This window comes from Macaca nemestrina, chromosome X, assembly GCF_043159975.1.
Source record: "Macaca nemestrina isolate mMacNem1 chromosome X, mMacNem.hap1, whole genome shotgun sequence".
Classification (NCBI taxonomy): domain Eukaryota; kingdom Metazoa; phylum Chordata; class Mammalia; order Primates; family Cercopithecidae; genus Macaca; species Macaca nemestrina.
In genome coordinates, this window is record NC_092145.1 from 141,280,522 (window position 1) to 141,300,666 (window position 20,145).

At 42.9% G+C, this 20,145-nt stretch overlaps 1 protein-coding gene across 5 annotated transcripts in view; it reads left to right on the forward strand.

The window, feature by feature from the left end:
- LOC105478285 (mitogen-activated protein kinase kinase kinase 15) overlaps nt 1–20,145 on the forward strand; it is a 149,533-nt gene that overhangs the window by 76,273 nt on the left and 53,115 nt on the right. For all 5 annotated transcript variants that reach the window (XR_011618369.1, XM_071088995.1, XM_071088998.1 and 2 more), the window contains 5 exons: nt 6,095–6,265; nt 11,293–11,405; nt 11,964–12,123; nt 17,116–17,266; nt 18,965–19,072. Coding sequence is in view for 4 of the 5 variants with exons in the window: in XM_071088995.1 (XP_070945096.1) it covers nt 6,095–6,265; nt 11,293–11,405; nt 11,964–12,123; nt 17,116–17,266; nt 18,965–19,072 (703 nt within the window). In the remaining variant the exon portion in view is untranslated. The remainder of the gene's footprint in view (nt 1–6,094; nt 6,266–11,292; nt 11,406–11,963; nt 12,124–17,115; nt 17,267–18,964; nt 19,073–20,145) is intronic.

Sequence of the window (20,145 nt, forward strand, 5' to 3'; positions counted from 1 at the left end):
CCTCTTGAGCATGCATTCTAAAATGGGGAGATAGAATGAAAAAAAAAAAAAACAAACTAAATGTATTAAAACAGTTTAGGGTGATAGGGTGGCCAGTAAGTAGGATGGGAAGATTGCAGTTTTAAGTTGAGTGCTCAGAGAAGACCACACCTACTAGAAAGTGGCATGGAGAAAAGATCAGAAAGAGGCAAGGGAACATATCATGTGATATGTGGGGGAAGATCATTTCAGGTAGAGGGATCAACTTGCGAAATAGCAAGGAAGCTTGTGTAGCTGGAGCATAGGAGGTGATTGGGGCGCAGGAGTGGTAAGAGATGAGGTTGGAGAAATAACTAGGAACACATCTTGTAGATCCTTACAGGCCATTGAAAGAAAATTGGTGTTTGCTCTAAGATGGGAGCCACTGGTGAGTTTTGAGTAGAAGGATGACATGACCTGCCTTACAGCGTAGAGGATCACTATGACTTGTGCTGAGACTAGAAGGTGTGGAAGCAGGAAATGACGTGGCTTGGACCAGAGTGGTAAGGGTGGGCTTAATGAGGAGTGGGTCAATTTCAGATATAGTTTGAAATAAAAGCCAGCGGAATCTCCTGGTCCAATAAATGGTGTTAGAGGAACCAAACATGACTGCAAAGTTTTTGGCCTGAATAAGAGGAAGAATGGATTGGCCATTTGACAAGAAGGGGAAGACTGTAGAACAGGTTTGATGGGATAATGAAGGGTTTGATTTGGGGCCGGGCATGGTGGCACACACCTGTAATCCCAGCACTTTAGGAGGCCAAGGTGGGCAGATCACTTGAGGCCAGGAGTTCAAGACCACCCTGGTCATCACGGCTAAACCCTGTCTCTACTAAAAATGCAAAAATTAGCTGGGCATGGTGGTGCACGCCTGTAATCCCAGCTACTTGGGAGGCTGAGGCATGAGAGTCTCTTCACCCTGTGACTTAGAGGTTGCAGTGAGCTGAGAATGCACTACTGCATTCCAGCCTGGGTGACAGTGAGACTCTGTCTCAGGGAGGGGGGAAAAAAAAGTTTTATTTGGGACACGTTAAGTTTGAGGTATCAACATGCAAACAAGATGCTGAGAAGGCAGTTGGATATATGAGTCTGGATTTTAGGGGAGAGGCCTGGGCTGGATATAGAAATTTGGAAGTCATCAGAATATGGGTGGTTTGAAAAGTCACAGCAGTGGATGATCAAGGGATCTAGGGTAGTAACCAAGAAAGATGAAATGTCCAAGGGTACTGCCAAGGTACACTCCAGTGTGAAAAGATCAGAGAGATGGACTAAAGTAGGAAAAAATAAAGTAGGCGAGTGTGGTGTCCTGCAAATCAAATGATAAAAGTAGTCCAAGGAGGAAGGAGTACACGGTTGTCAAATGCATATGTTTGTGAGATAGGACAAGGAGTGAGAAGGGAGTGGTGGATTTAGCAATGATGCCAACCTACTGACTCAGAAAGTCAAGCATGAGAAGCACTGATGTCTGGGTCTTCAGATTTAAGCTCCCCTGTGATACTTTTTTTTTTAAAATTATTTTTATTTTTTTTTGAGATGGCGTTTCCCTCTTGTTGCCCAGACTGGAGTACAATGGTGCGATCTCGGCTCACTGCAACCTCTGCCTCAGGGGTTCAAGTGATTCTCCTGTCTCAACCTCCTCAGTAGCTGGGACTACAGGCGCCTGCCACCATGCCTAGCCAATGTTTGTATTTTTAGTGGAGACAGGGTTTCACCACGTTGGCCAGGCTGGTCTCGAACTCCTGACCTCAGGTGATCTGCCCACCTTGGCCTCCCAAAGTGCTGGGATTACAGGCGTGAGCCACCATGCCCAGCCTCCCAGGTGATTCTAATATGCAGCCAAGATTCAGACCCACTGTCAAAGTTTCCTTCTCTTAATTGTGAAATGGCCTTAATTGCCAGAAACAGATGTTGCTGACTGATTCAACATAGGAGTTTTTATCTGTAGGCTTGTTCTTGGATACCTTGGGATCTGAAAATGATAAGCAGATCCAAAAGCTGATTATTAACCACTAAAAGGATTAGTTATTTAACACCTGTCTTAAAGTGGCTTTTAAGCTGAAAATCTCTTTGCTTTTAATTTTTTCAAATGTTTGATTTTTGTTTTGTTTTTACTCAAAAGACCTTTTGTTTCGAGTAACAAGGGTAAATTTCAAGTTAATGAGAAAATTCAAGGGAAATCTTGATGTAACTGGTCCAAAAAGCTAAAATCCAAACAAACCTGAGCTCATATCAATAATTAAGCATTAGCTTGGGCAACATGGTGAAACCCTGTCTCTACAAAAAGTACACAAATTAGCCAGGTGTAGTAGTACGTGCCTGTAGTCACAGCTACTTGGGAGGCTGAGGTGGGTGGATGGCTTGAACCTGGGAGGTTGAGGCTGTAGTGAACTGAGATTGTACCATTGTACTCCAGCCTGGGCGACAAAGCCCTGTCTTTAAAAAAAAAAAAAAAAAAAAAGGCATTTAAGTGAGTTTATTGAGTTTAGTACATTCTTTTCAGAATCATGAATATTTCACACTTCAAAAGTTGGCTAATTACAGATGTGGAAATGTTGTGCCTCATTAAAGTTTCAATCTTTCATATTCTTGCCACAGACGTTAGAAATTATTTAAATGCTCTAGTAAATTTGAGTTGGTTTGTGTTGGTTCTTAAAAATTAAAGAATATTATACAATGGCTGTGCAACAAGAGATCCGGTTTGCAGGTTAGTTCAGTTAGATTCTATATGACAAAAAGAGGAAAGATAAAATATGTTAGAACAGGATCAAGGTAGAAAATGGAAAAAGTCCAAGTCAAAATACAGGCTTAATTATTGCAGGTTTCCAGAAGGTGGCCAAGTGTCTAGATTAGCCCTTTTCCACCCAGGTTGGGTTCCACAAGACAATTAAGTCCTAATGCCCGCTGGCATCTATTGTATGAAATGATTGAATTTCTCTTCTGCATCCAGAATGAGGCTGGCTACGTACCATCCTTGGGAGCCCTGAAAAAATAGTTACTCAAATAATCAAATAATTTTTTCCAGGGATTAATTCTGTCATGGAACCCCAGTTGAGAAAGTCTGGCTGTTTTAGGTACTAATTTGACATCTGGGATGATGCGGTAGTTTTTGAGGTGCATGTCCTCAGGAAAGAAAACATAAAAGAGCCTATTGTGGCCGGGCGCAGTGGCTCACACCTGTAATCCCAGCACTTTGGGAGGCCGAGGCTGGCGGATCACCTGAGGTCATGAGTTCGAGACTATCCTGGCCAACATAGTTAAACCCCAATTCTCCTTAAAAAAAAAAAAAAACAAATTCAAAAATTAGCTGGGTGTGGTGGTATACATCTGTAATCCCAGCTACTCCGGAGGCTGAGGTGGGGGAATCGCTTGAACCTGAGAGGCGGAGGTTGCAGTGAGCTGAGATTGTGCCACCACACTCCAGGCTGGGTGACAGAGCGAGACTCCATCTCAAAACAAACAAACAAACAAAAAAAAAAACCTATTACCAAGAAATTAAAAAGAATAATTTATTCATTTATTAGGATGGTTATTAATAAAACATACCCAGTTTTGTATAAATCCCAGCAATGATTTTCTGAACATTTTAATATGTATCCTTACAGACTTTTGTCTATGTACATAAACATGTGAATAGTGTTTATTTCAAAGAATTGGGTCATGCTTTTCATTTAGTTCAGGTTTTTTCCATGAAATGTTACTGTTACGGATGTTCCTCTGGGTAATTACACATGGATCTGCCCCTTTATAATGATTACTTTATTCTGTAGTCTGGTTGTTGCAAAATATATTTTGCTGTTCTTCCGTTAATGGATGTCTGAGTCATCTCCAGTTCCTTACTATTACAAGCAGTGCCATAACAAACATCTTTGTTCAAAAAATTATTGAAAAAAAAGATGTACATATTACAGATTCTAGAAGTGGAATCATTGGGTCAGGATGGGTACCTTTTTTGTTTTTGTTTTTATGTAAAATCACAAATATATTTAAAAGTAGGGAATAGCATGATTGTCTTAGGCAGGGTTCTCTAAAGAAACAAACCAATAGGATGTATAGAGATCTAGAGGAAGAGATGGATTATGAGAATTGCCCCAGGTGATTCTAGAGACTGGCAAGTCCCATGCAAGCTGGAGAACCAGGAATGCTTGTGGTGTGATTTGGTCTGAGTCCAAAGGCCTGAGAACCAGGGATGCTGTTGGGGTAAGTCCTGAAACCTGAAGGTCCAAGACCCAGGAACTCTGATGTCCAAGGAGATGATGAATTTCCCAGTTCAAAAAAAGAAAATTCACTCTTCCTTGGCCTTTTTGTTCTCTTGGTACCCTCAATGGATTGCATGATGCCACCTGCATTGGTGAGGGTGGTCTTCTTTACTCAGACTGTTGATTCAGATGCTAATCTCATCCAGAAACACCCTCACAGACATACCCAGAAATAACGTTTTATTATCTTTCTGGCCTTCCTTAGCCCAGTCAAGCTGACACATAAAATTAACCATCAGAATAATAAACCCCCATCTACCCCATATCCACTTTGGTAATTATCATTGCATGGCCAATTTTGTTCCCCTTTGCCCCCATCCACTCCTTTACACCGCAATGCTGGGTTTATTACAAAGCAAAGACGTACCATTTTATCCACAGATATTTCAGTGTGTATCTTTAAAAGTTAAGGACACTTGGCTGGGCACGGTATCTCACGCCTGTAATCCCAGAACTTTGGGAGGCCAAGGCAGGTGGATCGTTTGAGGCTAGGAGTTCAAGACCAGCCTGGCCAACATGGTGAAACCCTGTCTCTACTAAAATTACAAAAATTAATTGGGTGTGGTGGCACATGCCTGTAATCCCAGCTATGTTGGAAGGCTGAGGGAGGCACGAGAATTGCTTGAACCCAGGAGGTGGAGGTTGCAATGAGTTGAGATCATGCCACTGCACTCCAGCCTGGGCAACAGAGCGAGACCGTCTCAAAAAGAAAAAAAGAAAAAAAGAAAAAAAGAAAAAGAAAAAGGTTAAAGACACTTATAAAACATAGGCATGGTTACATTATCATACCTAAAAATGAACAGTTTTTAGGTTTTACATTATCATACCTAAAAATTAACAATTTCTCAGTGTCAGTGCCCAAATTTTCCTAATTGTCTTTCTTTTTTTTTTTTTTTTTTTTTGACAGAGTCTCACTCTGGTGCCTAGGCTGGAGTTTACTGGCACAACCTCTGCCTCCCAGGTTCAAGTGATTCTCCTGCCTCAGCCTCCCAAGTACCTGGGACTACAGGTGCCTGCCACCACAACTGGCTAATTTTTGTATTTTTGTAGAGACAGGGTTTCACCATGTTGGCCAGGCTGGTCTCGAACTCCTGACCTTAAGTGATCCACCCGCCTCAGCCTCCCAAAGTGCTGGGATTACAGGTGTGAGCTACTGTACCCAGCCTCATATGTTTTTTAGTGGATTTGTTTGAATCACGATCCAAACAAACTCTGCATGTTGCATTTAGTTGATATGACTCTTAAGTCTTTTTTATTATATAGGTTTCCCCTTTGCTTATTTTTTCATTTCCTTATGATTTAGTTGTTGAGATAGAATCAAGTAGAGACTGAGTATAATTGTATAAGGTTTATCGGTGTGGATCTTAAGCAGTGACTACATTGGAAAATGAAAAAAAATAATTTTTCTGCTGAAGTACAGCATCCTTGCACCTGTCTTTCAGCACGATGAACGCATATATATTCCACTGTCTTTTTTTTTTTTTAAATAGGTCTCACTGTGTCACCCAGACTGGAGTACAGTGGCGCGATCTTGGTTCACTGCAACCTCTGCCTTCTGGGTTCAAGTGATACTCCTGTCTCAGCCTCCCAAGTAGCTGGGATTACAGGCATGGGCCACTACCACCTGGGTACTTTTTGTATTTTTAGTAGAGACAGGTTTTCACCATGTTGGCCAGGCTGGTGTCGAACTCCTGACCTCAAATGATCCACCCACTTTGGTCTCCCAAAGTTCTGGGATTACAGGTGTGAGCCAGTGCACCTGGCCTCTATTCCATTGTCTTAATTCATTCATTTGTGACCTTATAACATCTGTCTTTCAGGAGAAACAGCACAGGTGACCGTGAGAAGGCTCTGCAGATCATGCTCCAGGTTCTGCAGAGCTGTGATCACCCGGGCCCCGACATGTTCTGCCTGTGTGGGAGGATCTACAAGGACATCTTCTTGGATTCAGACTGCAAAGATGACACCAGCCGAGACAGCGCCATTGAGTGGTAAACCCTCAGCCTGAGTTATCAGCACATGCATCTCTTCAAGGAACAGAATCACATAGGCTGAGGATGTGCATCTCTTCCTTATGTATATGTCTGTCTGCTGGCAGTGAGCAACTATTTGTAGTAAATGTGGTCTGGGAATTTCCAGATTCCCTTTTTGAGAGAAAACCATGAGAAACAGGGTTTTCTACTGGTCACACTCTTCCCACAGGTACACTTGTTTAAGGGCCAAGAAGGAGGCCCCGCACACTCCTTCCGAGCTCCCACTTCCAGAACCTTGTCCCCCACCACCAGGGCATCATCTTCCCCAGTGATCTGTTCATTCATTCACTTATTTGTTCATTTATTTAACAATGTTCAGTGATGGCTTACTGTGTGCCAGAAACTTTTCTAGGTGGTAGGGATACAGACACAACAGACATGAATCCTGCCCTTGGGGGCCTTGCCTTGCTGGTGAGGGAAGTTAAAGAAAGCGACACATGTAGGATGTCATGTGAGGGCTATGGGGAAAAGTTAAGCAGGGAAGGGGATAAAGGAGGGCTCTGAAGGGTGGGCTGCAATTATAAATAGGGTGGTCAGTGAAGGTGCCTAAAGGTAGGATAGTGATAAGGGAGTGAACTTCACAGATAACTGGAGAAAATGTTCTTGGCGGAGGGAACAGCAAGGGCAGAGACTCTGAGGATGAAGCATGCCAGGCACACTCCAGGATGGTCAGCAGTAAGCAAGGGATGGGTGGAGAGCAACATGAAACAGGAAGGGGGCAAGACCTTCTTGCTCTGAGTGAGAAGGAACATCAAATGGAGGGTTTGAGCAGAGGAGTGACAAGATCGGACATGCATTTTAACAGGAGTACTCACTGTTATGCAAAGAATATATTTTAGGGGGTGTATCAGCTGTCACTTGCTGCATAACCCAAAACTTAGCAGCTTCGAACAGCAATGATTATGATTTTTCATGATTCTGTGGCTTCGCCAGGCACTTCTTCTGCTGGCTTCACCTGGGCTCACTTCTAAAACTGAAGTCAGCTGTAGGGTCAGGTGTGGCTGGAAGATCCAAATGACCCTGTACACATTTGGCCACTGGTGTTGGCTACTGATGGTGTGCCTCAGCTCTCCACTATGTGGTTCTAATCCTGGTAGACCAGCTTTCTTACCTGGTAGGCAGAACTCTAAGAGAGTGAACAAGGGAGCAGCAAAGCCTCTAGAGGCTTAGGTTTGGGAACTCACACGTGGTTAACTTCTGCCACATGCTATTGGTCAAAGCAAATCACATGGCCCGCCCACATTCAAAAGGATGGAGGAATATGCTCCACCTCTGGCTAGGAGGAATAGCAAAGTTGCATTGCAGAGGTACATGCATATTGCAATGGGAGGAATTTGTGGCCATTAAACAGTCTATCACAGGGACAAGGACAGAAGCAGGGAACAGGAGAATATAGCAGTAATTCAGGGGAGAGCTGGTGGTGGCTTGAGCCAGGGTGGTGGGGATAAAAATGTTGAGAAGTTGGATGCAGGATATATTCTGAAGGTGGAACCAACAGGCCCACATCATTCATTTCCATCACAAGAGCTCTTGGCATTGCTGTTCTGCTTTCATTCATTTCTAACTGCTTCCTCTCTCTCTCTCTCTCTTCCTTTCATACACACAGGAGGCTCTGTCCTCCCCACCTTCTCTCCATCTGCACTTACTTCTCTGGCAATCCCAGCCACTCTCACACCTAGGGACCCTTAGCTGGAACTCTCCAGCCCAACATCCTAAGTGATGGCCTTACACTTCCCCCCTTTGCCCACCTGTTCTACCTCAAGATGATGCTGGTATTTCAGACTCAACATTTTGAAGGCTGAAGTCATTTACTCTTCTCCACAAGGTATGGCTTTCAATGTCTTGCTTTCTTACTACTATTCTCTACCCTCCTAGGTGTAAACTTTTGGTCAGTGTTCGATACATTTTACTCACTTACCTCCCCATCCAGTCAGGCCCCATTTGCAGCGCTTCTGCGAGCCTTCTTTCACGGCTTGCCAATCCTTTCCCATCACCACTGCCCCCAGTCACTGCCATTTTTTTTTAACTTTCTTGCCAGGAATGTTCTAACAGTACCCAAGTAGACTCCCTGCTTGCTGTCTGTTCAGTCTATCCTTCACAGATTTGTAACTTATTCTTCCTAAAGCTCAAGAACCCACCATGGCTCCCTGCTCCCTACTATGTAAAAATTCAGACTCTCAGATCACCATTCTAGGTGTCCTGAACACTTTCTCCAACCTACCTCTAGCCCTGTTTCCCACTACCTGGTGTGTGTCCAACTAAACTGTAGTTCCTAAGGAGTTTTCCAGACTACTGTCTCTGTTGCTGCTGTTTTCTGTGCTGAGGGTTCCCTTTCCAAATCACTGCTGTTTCATTTCTCTTGCCTTTTTTTTTTTTTTTTTTTTTGAGACTGAGTCTCGCTCTGTCCCCCAGGCTGGAGTGCCATGGTGTGATCTCAGCTCACTGCAACCTCCGCCTCCCTGGTTCAAGCAATTCCCTTGCCTCAGCCTCCTGAGTAGCTGGGATTATAGGCACATGCCACCATGCCTGGCAAATTTTTTTGTATTTTTAATAGAGACGGGTTTCACCATGTTGGCCAGACTGGTCTTGAACTCCTGACCTCAGGCAATCCGCCTGCCTTGGCTTCTCAAACTGCTGTTATTATTTCTCTTTATTTTTATGCCATGTCTCAAGTATCTAGGTGAGATGGCCCTATATGTCTTTTGTGAGTTCCTCTACACTTGAATTTGTGTGATTTTAAGATACCACATTCTTGCTTCTGTTGTTACTAATTATGTGTAGATCTTATTCCCTTCCACCCTAGTGTCTTGGAACATAATGACCTCATCTTCTTTTTTTAAATGTCCTGTAGTTCCTAATGCACCGTGTGGTGGAGAGGAGTCACTCAGGGTATCGAAGGGAAGTTAATGTTTGGTAAAGCCAAAACAGAAAGCTGTATTCCCACTATGGTGGTTGGGAATTCAGTCCCCAGGTCAGAAAATCACTGCCTTTGGCTCCTTCAAGAAAGTCCTAGGAGTTTTTCTCCAGTGGCTTCAGAAGGTAGTGGCGGTAGGTGCAGAAGCAAATGAAGCTTCGTCTTCTGCTCAGGGCGTGGTGGCTGTGGATAAGATCTATCCTGGATATCATCTAACCCACCCTCTCCAGTGCGGACATGGAGCATATGGCTCAGGGAGGTGGGGAGCTGGTCCAAGATCACAGGGCTGGTTAGTGGTGAATCTGGGACTACAATCCTGCCTGGAGTTCAGCTCTTCTCTGCCCCAAAGTTGGGCTTGCTTGACTTCTGGAGAAGCAACCCTCTCGGCCCTCTTCTCAGTATAACTTTTCATAGTAGAAGAAAATAAAACAGTCACATCTAGAAGGAGGTAGAATTTAAAATTCCCAAAACACACAGGAAAAAAAAAAGGTTGAATTTTGTTGACTAAGCTAGGAAGGACTTTCTTGGTGTCCTCTGATCTGTCTGAGGCTATTTGTATTATGCCTCAGAATTGATAAAGCCATATTTTAACTGATTTCAATGATAACTTCTCCTTTGAAGAATTAATATTTTGTTGTTGAAATCTCTTGCTGTCACATGAGTGACAAAATTACTACTAGCAAGTCTTTGGTATAAACTGTGCCACTTAAAGACACTTGTGTTGTTACTTCATTAATTGAGTTCTTTTTTCCTGCCTATAATTTTCATACTTGTTCATAGAACAGAAATGAACTTATTATGTATAGAAAAGGGTAAAGAAGAGAGTGAACTTGTCACTGTTAACCTTTTGGTATAAAAATACGATTCCCAATTTTGTATCCTGTTCCTTATCCTGATAGAGTAGATCGCTGTCACTGGCCTTACTTTGCCACTGCTCCTGTAGTTATTTGGGATCCTGGATTTTGGCAATACTGCTTCCTGCAGGAGAAAACAACTCCATATTGTTAAAAGCAAACAGCTTGCAGAGAAATGGCCTACCATTGATGCCATTTCGATGTAATAAAAAAATACTCAATGCATAATTAGAATCCAACTTTAGAAACAAGGTTTAGGTGGGCAGCGTGGCTCATGCCTGTAATCCCAGCTACTTGGGATGCTGAGGTGGGAAGATCGCTTGAGCCCAGGGGTTCAAGGCTGCAGCTATAATCGTGCCACTGCACTCCAGCCTGGGCGACAGAGCGAGACTCCGTCTCAAAAAAAAAAAAAAAAAAAAAAAAAAAAAAAGAAAAAAAAAATTAACTGGGCATGATGGCACAAACCTGTGGTCCTAGCTGCTTGGGAGGCTGAGGTGGAGGGATTGCTTGGGTCCAGGAGTTCCAGGCTGCAGTGAACTATGATTACACCTCTGCACTCCGGACATCAAATCATGGTGATCTTCTGGGAGTAGGATTAGAATTGAGTTTAAATTTCTTTTGTGTACTTCGTGATGATTTCCCTATTTTATACAATCAGTGAGGCTTTTATAATAATCTTATTAACAAAAAAAAAACCTCCCTGGTGTAAGTTACTGTGTTGCTATTATGACTTTTTTTTTTGTTTTGAGGCCGAGTCTCGCTCTGTCACCCAGGCTGGAGTGCAGTGGTGCGAACTTGGCTTGCTGCAGCTTCCACCTCCCAGGTTCAAGCGAATTCTCCTGCCTCAGCCTCCCGAGTAGCTGGGATTACAGGCATGCACCACCACAGCTGATTTTTGTATTTCTTTTTGTAGAGATGGGGTTTCACCATGTTGGCCAGGCTGGCCTTAAACTCCTGGCCTCAAGCGATCCACGTGCCTCGGCCTCCCAGAGTGCTGGGATTACAGGCATGAGCCATGGCGCCTGGCCTATTACGACATTTTTGAAGTTACTAGAGAGCTGCATGTGGCTGTTTGTGAAGGTGGTGGTGGGAGGCAAGGGGAATAGGCAACAACAAACTTAAAGAAAGAAAACTTTTCATGAGAAAGTTGGTTTATACCATTATTTAAACATTTTTTGTTGTAATATAATCAGACTTTGGTGGTTCTGTAATTATAGGTATCGCAAAGGGTTTGAACTCCAGTCATCTCTCTATTCGGGAATTAATCTTGCAGTTTTGCTGATAGTTGCTGGACAACAATTTGAAACTTCCTTGGAACTAAGGAAAATAGGTAAAGCTGTTTATTACTGCAGATGTTGATGCTTTGATTATACAAGTTTGGCATTAAAAATTATGTTGAAATAACTAGCATTATGTCATTATATTTCTGTTCTTTTTTTGAGACAGAGTCTTGCTCAGTTGCCCAGGCTGGAGTGTAGTGGTGCGGTCTTGGCTCACTGCAACCTCCACCTCCTGGGTTCAAGCAATTCTCCTGCCTCAGCCTCCTGAGTAACTGGGATTGCAGGTGCGTGCCCACCACCATACTCAGCTAATTTTTTTTTTTTTTTTTTTTTTGTATTTTTAGTAGAGATGGGATTTCACCATGTTGGCCAGGCTGGTCTCGAACTCTGGACCTCAAGTGATCCGCCTGCCTCAGCATCCCAAAGTGCTGGGATTACAGGCGTGAGCCACCGTGCCCATCCTACTAGCATTATATTTCAAAAGTAACAATCAGTTACTTTTCCTACAGCGTACTTGAGACAGCAGCCAAAATAAAATACCTGCTTATCCTCAATATGACAGAAACTAAGAAAGAGTTTTCTGACTATCTAAAATTCAAATCCTTAAGGTGTCCGGCTGAACAGTTTGTTGGGAAGAAAAGGGAGTTTGGAGAAAATGAACAATTACTGGGATGTGGGTCAGTTCTTCAGCGTCAGCATGCTGGCCAGTGATGTCGGGAAAGCCGTCCAGGCAGCAGAGAGGTTGTTCAAACTGAAACCTCCAGTCTGGTGAGTTGTGTCTGTGTGTTGTCATCAGCCATCTCAACACATGACCTTGTTCTGAAATGTCTTCCTCAGGGAAAAAAACGTGGAAGTGCAAAAACAGTAATAATCACTATGTTTCTCCTTCTGACTTTTCATTAAAGCAAAGTTAGCACAGACACAACTGCTCTGAGAATTCCCTTGCTTTTATGTGAAGGGAGGGAAAGACAGATCCACACAGAATATATCCCTGCCTGCTCCATCCCTGAGATTAGGCCTTCTATCCTATTATAATTTCTGCAGGTTGTCTAGGTCCTTAAGAGCAAAATACTCTTGGCTACTAGTATGTATTATGCATTTGTGAGAAAGCATATAATAAAGTGAAAAAAGCACACCAAGAAAATGTTTATCACAAATGAAAACTGGAACTAAAAGAACAATAATAGGGTGTGGTAAATAAAATGGTGGCACAGCAACAGCCTTACACAGCCATTTAAATGTGCGGGAAATAATGTTTGGAGACGTGGAAGTGTGTTCGTGGTTTGTTGTAGAATAAGAAAAGCCAGCTCCTGGGTAGATTTTCCTGTATCAGTGGTTCTCAAATTTTATTGTGCGTCAGAATCAACCTATGTTGATTGAAACACAGACTGGGCATAGTGGCTTATACCTGTAATCCCGGCACTCTGGGAGGCCGAGGTGGGAGGATTGCTTGAGCCCAGTAGCTTGAGACCAGTCTGGCTAATAGAGTGAGATCCAGTCTCTACCAAAGAAAAAAAATAGCCAGGCATGGTGACACACGCCTGTGGTCCCAGCTACTCGGGAAGGCTGCGGTAGGAGGATCGCTTGAGCCCGGGAGGTCAAGGCTGCAGCGAGCTGTGATTACATGACTGCAGTCCAGCCTGGGTGACAGAGTGAGACCCTCTCTCAAAAGTAAATAGGTAAAATAAAGAAATAAAACACAGATTGCTGGGCCCACTCTCAGGATTTCTGGCTCGGTAGGTCTGGGGTAGAGCCTGAGAATTTGCACTTACAAATTCTAAGCTGCTGCTGCTGCTCTGGTGACCACACCTTGAGAACCGTTGTTCTATATGATCTTGTTTTAATTAAAAATATGTGTTTGGCATGTGACTTGTAGGGAAAGGCCCAGGTGGGGTGGGCGGTATCAGATTTCCCCGTAGACATGAAGCTCCGTTAGAATCGTGGTTATCTTATTGATTGCTATAGTCTCATAATAAATGCTCAATAGATACTTGTATAATCAATAAATGGTGAATGATTTTCTTCAGAATATTGACAGTGGTTGTGTCAGGGAGATAGCCTTATAAGGATTTTTATTCTGTTTTTTTTTTTTTTTCTTACCTTTGTTTTCTGGTTTTTCTTACCTTTGTCTTCTGGTTTTTCCTAAATGCATATGGATTATTTTTATAACTTTAAAAAACATACTTTTAGGCTGGGCACGGTGGCTCAAGTCTGTAATCCCAGCACTTTGGGAGGCTGAGACGGGCGGATCACGAGGTCAGGAGATCGAGACCATCCTGGCTAACACGGTGAAATCCCATCTCTACTAAAAAAATACAAAAAACTAGCCGGGCGCAGTGGCGGGCGCCTGTAGTCCCAGCTACTCGGGAGGCTGAGGCAGGAGAATGGCATGAACCCGGGAGGCGGAGCTTGCAGTGAGCTGAGATCCGGCCACTGCACTCCAGCCTGGGCGACAGAGCGAGACTCTGTCTCAAAAAAAAAAAAAAAAAAAAAAAAAACCCCAAAAAAACCCACATACTTTTAACCATTTGTGTTCATTGACCATCCCTTACATCCTAGTTCAGCGGGTCAGTCCGGATTACCGGGGGTAGGAATCTCTTCAGTCATAATTAGTTTGATCCTATTTCTTCCCAATCTGAAGGAACTTAAATTTGGCCCTCGAACCCCTTGAAAGTTCTCTGAGGCTGAGAGGACACAGAGCCAGGCTGGGCCTCTAGCCCTCCTGGAGTGGCTGCTATTTGAAAAGTACGAATCTTAAAGTGCATTGCTGTTATCTGGGCAAGATGGAGCCGACTTCAGGGAGTGGAGACCCCAGGATTGGATACAATCCCATTACGTCAGCACCTGGGCTCACTTATAGGACTTACACTGTTATTACCTGTTGTTAGGAGTCCCCAAGACCCTTCTTAGGTTCATGATTTGCTGGAAGGACTCACAGAACTCAGAAAAGCTGTTATACTCTTAGTTATGGTTTATTACAATGAAAGGATACAGATTAAAATCAGCAAAGGCAGAAAGGTACATAGGGTAGAGTCCAGGAGAGACCAGGTGCAAGCTTCCAGTTGTCCTCTCCCGGTGGAGTCATGTGGACAGTGCTTAATTCTCCCAGCAAAAAGGTGTGACAACATGCATGAAGTCTTGCCAACCAGTAAAGCTCATTGAGCCTTAATGTCCAGGGTTTTTATTGGGGATGGGTCACGTGGGCATGGAGTCCTCATGTGGCTGATATTAATACCTCAGCTCCAACCTCTCCAGAGGTCAAACTGATACAATGTGGCCCAGGACACGGACTGTGAATCATATCGTTAGCATAAACTATCTAGGATGGCCCAAGGTCCCAGATAAACAGAGATGCTTTTAGCTGGCAGTATATCCCAAGGGCTTAGAGGTGATCTCCCAATAGCCAGTCCAGGGCCAGATCTTTCTTTTGAATGTGTAGAGTTTGGACAGCACAGGCCTGCTGAGTACCCAAGCAAGTCAGTTGGAGTCTAGCTGGCCTATCTTCCCAGGATAGCTCCAGCTTTTATCCTCAAAGAGCAAAATAATACTATGATATATAATACTATGATATAAATAATACTATGATATATAATAATACTATGATATAAATACTATGATATAAATACTATGATATAAATACTATGATATAAATACTATGATATAAATAATACTATGATATATAATAATACTGCCTGGCACCTATGTTCCAAAAAGTTCAATATGCCTGAAAAGAGCAAAGGTGTGGTCAGAGTCAAGATGTCATAACATCAAAATCTACCTAGTCAGATTCTAATTTTTAAAAAAATAAAAGACAGTGAGTTTGACTAGTGATTGCCAGGAGTAAGGGAGTGGGTGGGATGGGAGGGAAGTAGGCATGATGGTGGGAAGGCAACACGAAGGGTCCCTGTGGGGATGGAAATTTCTCTGTCTTGCCTTGTATCAGTGACAACATCCTAGTTGTGGTATTGTACTATAGTTTTTGTAGGATGCTTACCATTGGAGTAAACCTGGTCAAAGATATATGGGTTCTCTCTGTATTGTTTCTTAGCACTTCATGTAAATGTAAAATTACCTCAAAGTAACATGTTTAATTAAAAAGAAAATGAGTTTGAAATTTTGTCATTTTGTAATTGCTTTGAACTACAGCTGACCATTGAACAATGTGGGGGTTAGGGGCTCAGTTGAAAATTGACCAAAAACTTAACTACTAATAGCCTGCTGTTGACTGAAAGCCTTACCAATAACATAAACAATATTTTGTATTTTATATTTTGCAAAAAGTGCAGGATTTTTGCAACCGCTGACATAGCTGCAGTGACGGCTTCATGAATTTCCTTTTCTATTTTTGCAACGATTTTTAGGCTGGATTCATTTGTCTTGAAATGGCCGCAGCTGTAACTGCAGAACTCAATCTGCAGTACATATCAAGCAATTCAACTTTTTCTGGTAATGTCATGACTTTTCTCTGCTTCTTGGGAGCGTTTCCAGTATCACTAGTGGCACTCTGTATGGGTCCCATGGTGTTACTCAAGGTTTATGGTATTGCACTAAATACAATGAAGAATGCACGAGAACCGTGAGTGATCACTTTTTACTATGATCTGCAATTTACTGGAGAGATGAACTGCTCATGCAAAAATGATCAGTCTCACATGGTGGAGTTTTTTGTTGTTGTTGTTTGTGTCTGAGACAGAGTCTCGCTCTCTCACCCATGCTGGAGTGCAGTGGCGTGATCTCGGCTCACTGTAACCTCTGTCTTTCAGCTTCAAGCAATCCTCCTGCCTTAGCCTCCCGAGTAGCTGGGACTATAGACGCCTGCCACCGCATCCAGCTAATTTTTGTATTTTTAGTAGAGACGGGATTTCGCCATGTTGGCCTGGCTGGTCTTGAACTCCTGACCTCAGGTGATCTGCTCGCCTAGGCCTCCCAGAGTGCTGGGATTACAGGTGTGAGCCACCGCGCCTGGCCACATGGTGGAGTTTTAAGCAGATACTTATAACATGAGCTCACCACAATAGCAACAGGAGGTGGCTACAAAATTCTTACAGTGGTGCAGTATGCACTACAGTTAATTTTATGCAGTCTTGATTTAATACTGCATCTTTACGTTTGTTTATATTTTTCTTGACTGGGAATGGTGCCATATACAGTCTGTAAGTGTTTGTGTGTGTAAGTTTTGGTACATTTTAACTTTTTATAAGAGATTTGTATATATTTTGGGTAGTAAATGATAAAATAGACTAGTGTCTACGTATATTTTATGCATTCATGGCATACCTAGCTTTTTCTATTTTTTTTTTTTTGATATTTCTAGGCTGCACACTTCATCTGCAAAGTTTTCCAAATTGTCGCACATCTCCAGAACATTTTCCAATGTATTTATTGGGAAAAAAAATCTGTGTGTAAGTGGACCTCCACAGTTCATACTTGTGTTGTTCAAGAGTCAGCTGTGCCTGCCTTTGTTATTTAAAACAGTTATCACATGCTTTCCAATCTCCCATTTTAGACAATAGGTACTAAAATTGAGGTTTAGCCCAATGTTGGTAAAAAGCCACGTTGTGTTATTTTGTTGGATGGACTTACTTTGCCTACTGCTTGGGTTTTCTTAATTAGTTTTGTGGCTGCTGAGCAGTCATTTATGAAGCACTCATGATATAATATGAACTTAAGTGAATAAAAGCTTTTGGAAAGCTTCTTTTAAAGGGACTTGAATTCAATTTCTTTAGGAATCCAATATATTGCTGTTTGTGATTTTTCCAGGTACCTGCGATCATTAGTTCAGAACTTGTTACTAATTCGGCGCTTCAAGAAACCCATTATTGAACACTCACCCAGGCAAGAGCGGCTGAACTTCTGGTTAGATATAATTTTTGAGGCAACAAATGAAGTCACTAATGGACTCAGATTTCCGGTAAGATATGCTAAATCCATTTTTTTTTTAAGATTAGGAAAAAAACTAGGGATTGGTCCTATTTAACTATTGAATACTCTGAACTAAAGAAAGCCGTAGAGTAATTTTAAATGTTGGGATAAACATCAATCTTATGTGAAATCAGTAAGTGATAGATCAGCTCACTGATAGATCATTGGCCGTATCCTCTGTAGTAGTCATTCTCAATTGGAAGCAACTTTGTCCCCCTAAGGTACCTCTGGCAATGTCCAGAGACATTTTTGGTGGTCATGACTTGGGGAGAAGGTGGCGCTACTGGCATCTGGTGGATAGAGACCAGGGATGCTGTTGAACATCCCATAATGCAAAGGACAGCCGTCTCCAATAAAGAATTATCCAGCCCAAAATGTCACTAGTGCCAAAGTGGACACACTTTCCTCTAAAATAATGTAGCACCACGAGTGGAAACTTGGAATTCAGCATGGTTTCCTGTTAAGCTTTGGATTGCCTGTAAGGCCACTAATTAATATTTAAAACGTATCAAAAAGGCAAAATTGCTTTTAGCTTTTCATGGAATTTTTGTTTTAATGTTATGACCATCTTAGAGTCATGAGTGAAATATGTGAATGTCTTGGAAATTGAACTTCAGATAATTGTGTTCCATATTTATGCTTTGAGAGTTTGTGAACAGCCCATTTCCAAGAATTTCATTAAGCATCTAATAAGAGATTGTTTGAAATGATTGATAATTATTTTGTTGCTGGTTAATAATACATTTTAAAATCTTTTTTTAGTTACGAAATATTTCAAACCTACTGAAAGGTACAAAAAAAAAAAAAAACGGAGCAGACAACAGCATAATCTCTAACCAGGTTTAGTGATCTTAAACATGTTGCTTTGTTTTGGAGATTTATTCCCTCTCTCCCTCCCCATCTCGCCCCTCCTCTTTCTCTTCCCCTCCTCTTTTTTTTTTTTTTTTTGTTTGTTGTTGTTTTTTGTTTTTTGAGATGGAGTCTCATGCAGTGGTGTGATGTCGGCTCACTGCAACCTCCACCTCCTGGGTTCAAGCGATTCTCCTGCCTCAGCCCCGTGAGCAGCTGGGATTACCGGTGCACACCACCACACTCATCTAATTGTTGTATTTTTAGTAGAGACGGGCTTCACCATGTTGGCCAGGCTGGTCTCGAACTCCTCACCTCAGGTGATCTGCCCACCTTGGCCTCCCAAAGTGCCCTCCTCTTTCTCTCCCCACTTTCTTCCTTTCGCTGCCTTCTTCCCTCCTTTTCCCCCTTTTCTCTTTCTTCCCCCTCTCTCCTTTCTCCCCTCTCCTCCTAGCTCCCTTTCTCCCCACCCTTTCTCCCCACCCTTTCTCCCCACTCTCCTCCTCCTCACCCTCTTCTCCCTCTCTCCCTGCTCCTCCTCTCTCTTAACAAAATAACACCTTACTGATGGGCCATCACCTTTTTTATCTCCTTGCATCTTTCCCCCCACCTCCAAAGAGATGGCATCTCAATATGTTGCCCTTGAACTCCTGGGCTCAAGTGATCCTCCGACCTCAACCTCCCAAAGTGCTGGGATTACAGGCTTGAGCCACTGTGCCTGGCCCTCAGTGAGGATTTATTGAGTACGGACCTCCCCGCCTCCTCGCTGGGCAGGGTGCGCTGTGGTGCGCTGTGTTTCCTACCCGTGTACGTTAACAGGCATCTCTTCTTGTTTCAGGTTCTGGTGATAGAGCCAACCAAAGTGTACCAGCCTTCTTACGTTTCCATAAACAATGAAGCCGAGGAGAGAACGGTTTCTTTATGGCATGTCTCACCCACAGAAATGGTAAGGAGGAAAACTCACAAGCAATTGAATCAAAGATTAAATTTTCAAATAGGGAAGTCTAAATGGTAGTATTTGAAGGAATAGGCACCCGTGTTTAACTTCTGAATTTTGAGAATATATGAGAGAGTATGATCACAGATGAGAGAAAGCAGGTTTTTCCATTTTGTGTGTGTGTATGCATATGTGTGTGTGTGGGCATGTGGTGAGGTGGGGGAGGGAGGAATGTGTGTGTGTGTGTGTGTGTGTGTGTGTGTGTGTGTGTGTGTATAAAAACATTAAATACAAGTTGGTTAGTTTTTTTTATATAGTTAAACCATAGGGAAGTGAGTAGAGGATACAGGCTGGTGTGTTGGTTCACACCTATAGTCCCAACACTTTGGGAGGCCAAGGCAGGTGGATTGCTTGAGCCCAGGAGTTCAAGACCAGCCTGGGCGACACAGCAAAACCCCATCTCTACAAAAAATAAATTTAAAAAACTAGCCGGTCATAGTGGTGCACATCTCCCAACTGCTTGGGAGGCTGAAGTGGGAGGATCGCTTGAACCTGGGAGGCCGAGGCCACAATGAGCTATGATTGCACCACTGCACTCAAGCCTGGGCAACAGTGAGACCCTGTCTCTAGAAAAATAAAATAGTAATATATTTTTAGAAGCACTTAGACTGGCTTTCTTGATGAATCTCAACCATTACTGGATCCTGTGGCTTTCTAGATAAAACTCAAGACTCTTTTACTGAGTGTTCAAGTCCCTCTGTATACAATCCTGCCCCCTCCCTTCCTCTTTCTCTCCAGCCCTCAGTGCCAGTCAGGCTGTCTTCTTACCAGCCCCTGAACTGTTCCTGCTGGAGCTCCTGTCTACCCTTTTATTTCCATCCTTGTTCCTTTTGGGATTTCCTTCTTCCGATTATCCAAGTCCTAGCTTTTGCAAAGCCATCTTTAACCGCCCCTTCGTTCCTTGCACAGAGTGTCTCTAGGCTACCAACTGCCTGTATCATGCACAGAAGACCATCCTAAGAATGCCCATACATGACTTCTATATGTTTGTGGCTGTAGGAGCTACGGAATAGTTACCCACT